The 5,000-nt window shown below is 46.1% G+C and overlaps 1 protein-coding gene across 1 annotated transcript in view; it reads left to right on the top strand.

The window, feature by feature from the left end:
• LOC123500876 (tolloid-like protein 2) overlaps positions 1-5,000 on the top strand; it is a 72,453-nt gene that overhangs the window by 33,261 nt on the left and 34,192 nt on the right. Inside the window, 3 exon segments of the mRNA XM_045249462.1 lie at positions 710-1,125; positions 2,582-2,757; positions 3,287-3,465. Coding sequence (XP_045105397.1) covers positions 710-1,125; positions 2,582-2,757; positions 3,287-3,465 — 771 coding nt within the window.

Here is a 5,000-nt window from a genome sequence, read left to right as displayed (position 1 = left end):
TGTGTGGAACTCTCTCCCAGCACATGTTGTCCGCACCAACACAACACTAACTTGTAAACCAAGGTTGGACATTCACCTCGCGTCAACCCCTGGTCCCCTCCAGTGACGCACATAACATATCCTTTTTCTGTACTGGATAGTGTCACTTCTCCCGCAACCTTTCCTATCACATCTTTCACTTTCCTTCTCCTGTGGCCTCTTGTTTTCCCTCCTTCACCCCTGGTGTCCTTCAGCCTCTCACTCCTAGAACCTGTAGTGGTAGCATAGGCACACACACACACACACACACACACACACACACACACACACACACACACACACACACACAGCCTCGTTAGGCCCAGTATAGGGCTGTTGCTGTCTGTTCCTTCCTTTTGTATTTCTTTGTATCACCATCACCACCACCACCACCACCACCACCACCACCACCACCACCACCACCACCATCCCTCCCGACATCTCCTTCCCCTTATAATACTTTCTACCCTCCACCCCTCAAAAGAAAAAAAAAAAAAAAACTCCCTCTCCCCTCAATTTCCCCCTCTTTCCCCTCACTCTACCCCTCTCTCCCCTCAATCTTCCCTCACTTTCTCCACTTTCCCCTCACTATCTCCTCTCTTTCCTCTCACTTTCCCGTCAATCTTTCCTCAATCTCCCTCCATTTTCCCCTCCCCTCACTTTCCCCTCACTCTCCCCTCTCTCCCCACAGATGGCTTTATTAGCGACATAGCCCTCCCAGTAGAAGCGTATGAAAGAGAATTAGCAGCCCAGCGAGCGGCGGGGGGCATAGGCCTACCAGTTACCCCCTCCCCCCTCGCCACCAATACCACCACACACGGCCCCCACACCCCCGCGCGCGACCCCCAAAGGCAGCGGCGGAAACACATCGCCGAGAGGAGAAAGAAGAGAAGAAGAGAAAAGAAGCACAAGAAGAGAGCAAGAGGAGGAAGAGGAAGAGGAAAAGGAGGAAGAGGAGGAGGGGGAAGAGGAAGAGGAAGAGGAAGGCTCCGTGCGGGTGTGGGCGTGGCTGGGAGGAATGCGGTACGGAGGGCGCGGGCAAGAGGAAGCCTGGAGAAGAGGAAGAGGTTGAAAGCACGAGCGAGAAGAGCAGCCACAGCGAGGAAGGTAAGAGGAAGAGGAAGAGGAGGAGGAGGAGGAGGAGGAGGAGGAGGAGGAGGAGAGAAGAGGAGAAGAAAGGGGGTTGCAGAGTCAAGGAAAGAGAAGCAGGGCAGAAAAAGAGGAAAAGGAAGAGGAGGAGAGGAAAGAAGATAGGAAGAAGGCAAGAGAGGAAGAGGAGGAAGGATGATAACAGGAAGAGAGGAAAGATAGGAAGAGGAGGAAAATATGAAAGAGGAAGAGGAAAACAGATAGAGAGGAAAAGAGGAAGAGAGATAGAAAGGAAGAGGAGGAAAGATAGGAAGAGGAAGAGGAAGATAGAAAGAGGAAGAGGAAGGATAGAAAGAGGAAGAGGAAGGAAACTAAGGAAGATATAGAAGAGTGAGAAGAGGAAGAAATAATATTAAATAAGGAAAATGGAGAGAGAGAGAGAGAGAGAGAGAGAGAGAGAGAGAGAGAGAGAGAGAGAGAGAGAGAGAGAGGGAGAATAATAATAATAATAATAATAAAAGGAAGAAAGTAAGAAAAAAGGCGATTAGGAAGATTAATTGTGGCGAAGCGGAGAATTGAGAGAGAGAGAGAGAGAGAGAGAGAGAGAGAGGTCAATTAGTTAATCAAAGAACAAATATTGATCAAGATTCATATTTACATTTCTCTCTCTCTCTCTCTCTCTCTCTCTCTCTCTCTCTCTCTCAATTAGAATAAAAGCCAACTGAAGCTCTGAGATCGACACTTAATCCAGCTTACGTGAGAGAGAGAGAGAGAGAGAGAGAGAGAGAGAGAGAGAGAATGGTGGTGAAATACTCCATAAAATGTCCCTGTATGTCTCTCTCTCTCTCTCTCTCTCTCTCTCTCTCTCTCTCTCTCTCTCTCTCTCTCTCTCTCTCTCTCTCTCTCTTCAATCCCAGAATCTTCCACGTCTCTCTCTCTCTCTCTCTCTCTCTCTCTCTCTCTCTCTCTCTCTCTCTCTCTCTCTCTCTCTCTCTCTCTCTCTCTCTCTCTCTCTCACTCACACACACACACACACACACACACACACACACACACACACACACACACACACACACACACACACACACACACACACACACACACACACACACACACACTCACACTTTACTTCAGGGATTGTTTGTGCATGAGCTTCTTCTTCTTCTTCTTCTTCTTCTTCTTCTTCTTCTTCTTCTTCTTCTTCTTCTTCTTTGTTCTTCATTCTTATTTTGTTTTCTTCTTTTCCTTTCTATTTTCTTCTTTTCTTCTTTCTTCTTTTATTGTTTCTTCTTTTCCTTTCTTCTTCTTCTTTCTTCTTCCTTATTATTATCATTATTCCCTTTTTTCTTCTTCCTTTTCTAATTATTCTTCTTGCTTTTCCTCGTCTTGTTGTTCTTGTTCTTATCCTCCTCCTCCCACCACCACCACCACCACCACCACCAATAACACCACCTTCTGCTGGCGACTTCTGCAGGAGCGCGTGTGGGACTTCGGAGTGATTCCCTACATGATTGACTCCAACTTCACCGGGGCGGACAAGGGCCTCTTCAAGCGAGCCATGCGTCACTGGGAGAAGTTTACGTGCATTCGCTTTGTAGAGAAGACAGATGAACACCCTAATTACATCGTCTTCACCCAGCGCGAGTGTGGGTGAGTGATGGGGGAGAGGGGTGTGTGAGGAAGGGTGAGAAGGGGTGAAGGGAGGGTGGGAAAGGATTGAGGGATGGGAAGGGATTTTTAGAGAGAGTGTGAGTGAGAGAGTGAGTGAGAGAGAGAGAGAGAGAGAGAGAGAGAGAGAGAGAGAGAGAGAGAGAGAGAGAGAGAGAGAGAGAGAGAGAGAGAGAGAGAGAGAGCTTACATGCCCTTCATAGTTAACGACGTGTGTGTGTGTGTGTGTGTGAGAGAGAGAGAGAGAGAGAGAGAGAGAGAGAGAGAGAGAGAGAGAGAGAGAGAGAGAGAGAGAGATATGTATATGTTTTATGTATGTTGGCTATGCATTACGTACATGTCTGATGAGAGAGAGAGAGAGAGAGAGAGAGAGAGAGAGAGAGAGAGAAAACGTGCCATTTCTACTTTTCTAATCTAACCTTCTAAATAATAAACAACCAACACTACTACTACTACTACTACTACTACCACCTCACCTCACCTCACCTCCCCCACCCCTCCCCTCCGTCAGCTGCTGTTCCTTCGTGGGCAAGCGGGGGAACGGTCCACAGGCGCTGAGTATAGGCAAGAACTGCGACAAGTTTGGCATTGTGGTGCACGAGTTGGGTCACGTGGTGGGCTTCTGGCACGAACACACCAGGCCGGACCGGGACAACCACGTGGTCATCATCCGGGAGAACATACAGGCAGGTAATTATGAGGTGGTTGCAGGTGTGCCGGGGGGGGGGTTGGAGGGTGGATGTGTGGGGGGCAGATGGTGTTGAGGGTAGTGTGTGTGTATGTGTGTGTGTTTGTGTGTGTTCAAATAGTTTATTGCCATGAACACTCAGTGACTAAGGAAAGTTTGCGACTGAAATTTTACGTCGGTAGAGTTTCCGACTCATCCCTTCTAGTCGGAAAGTGTCAAAAGTAGCGCCTGGAAAGTATCGACTAGTTGGCGCCTTGGCGGGAAGTGAGTGTAAACAAACAGGTACCCGCCAAGATGTCTTCCTCCAGTGACGATGGTGAAGCGGTGGTTGGTCTTCTTGGCGTACCGGAAGAGTCAGCAGAAAAGAAAGTGTCTGTGGATACGTCCCTGGCTGAGTAGAAGGAAAGAAAGGAGTGTCTGCCACACTCTAAATCAGCCTACAGTTCTCAGAAGAAAATTGTTAATCTTAAGAAGACTGTGCACAATTGCCATCAAATTAAATCCTGACAAGTCTTCAATCCTCACCTCAACAACACCTGCACCCTGCACCCTGCACCCTGCACCGAGGGAAACACTTCTTGGAGAGTGGCAGCTGATTTGTGCAAGATTTTTTTTTTACTGTATAATTAATTTGTTGAGTCCCAGATGTTCTTTTTCCTTCACCAACTCTAACAACTTCCTCTCTATTTCTGGACACCACACTTTCAAAGCTTACTCCGTGACGTCACGACGTTAATAAAGTCGCAAATCAACTAACAAGATCTTGTATTGCGATTGCTTTCTCCAGTTTTGAGTCGGAAACTCTACCGACGTAAAATTTCAGTCGCAAATTGGCACATGTGAACCCACCTTAATGGAAAAAAAGTACACCATTGTACCGCTACTTACAAACTTGGTATATACTTACAACTAGGTAATACATTCTGCACAAAACTAACTTAAATCCATGTATGTATATGCAAATACATATCTACATACATGTACATACACACGCATATAAACACATACATATATACATTCCAGCTCTCATTCTTACACACAATGTACACCCATACACCACAACACAACCCACTACTGTACACCCTCACCTTTCATTTCAGGGTCTGTTCAGCGAGATTATTTTTTTATAAAGTTACTGAGAGCACATGAGTTAAGGCCTTGTTTCATTTCACTGAGTATGGAGTTGTAGACGTGACAAGGACAGAGCACGGAATGGTGGACACATCAGGTTAACTTGAATCCTTCTGGTGTTATGTGAATGATCTTGTACTGCAAAAATATTATCATTATTTTCCATACAATTGAATACAGTGACCAAAACGCAGCATTGATGTATATATGGAACTTGTAACAGTCCTACAGATGAAAAGTTGACTTGAATCATATTTTGTGTAGATCGTTAATACTCATAAAATAGCTTTCTGGTATTTAAAGATGCTATACAGAACTGATGGCCAAGTTCAACCCCGTACAGATACACAGTGCAGGATTTTGAGTAGCAGAGTGTGTGATACAGAGTTAGTATTGCTGAGTGTGT

The sequence above is a fragment of the Portunus trituberculatus genome, chromosome 8, assembly GCF_017591435.1.
Source record: "Portunus trituberculatus isolate SZX2019 chromosome 8, ASM1759143v1, whole genome shotgun sequence".
In the NCBI taxonomy this organism is placed as follows: Eukaryota; Metazoa; Arthropoda; class Malacostraca; order Decapoda; family Portunidae; genus Portunus; species Portunus trituberculatus.
Note: the sequence above shows the minus strand (reverse complement) of the source record. Positions and strands in the feature narration are given on the sequence as shown.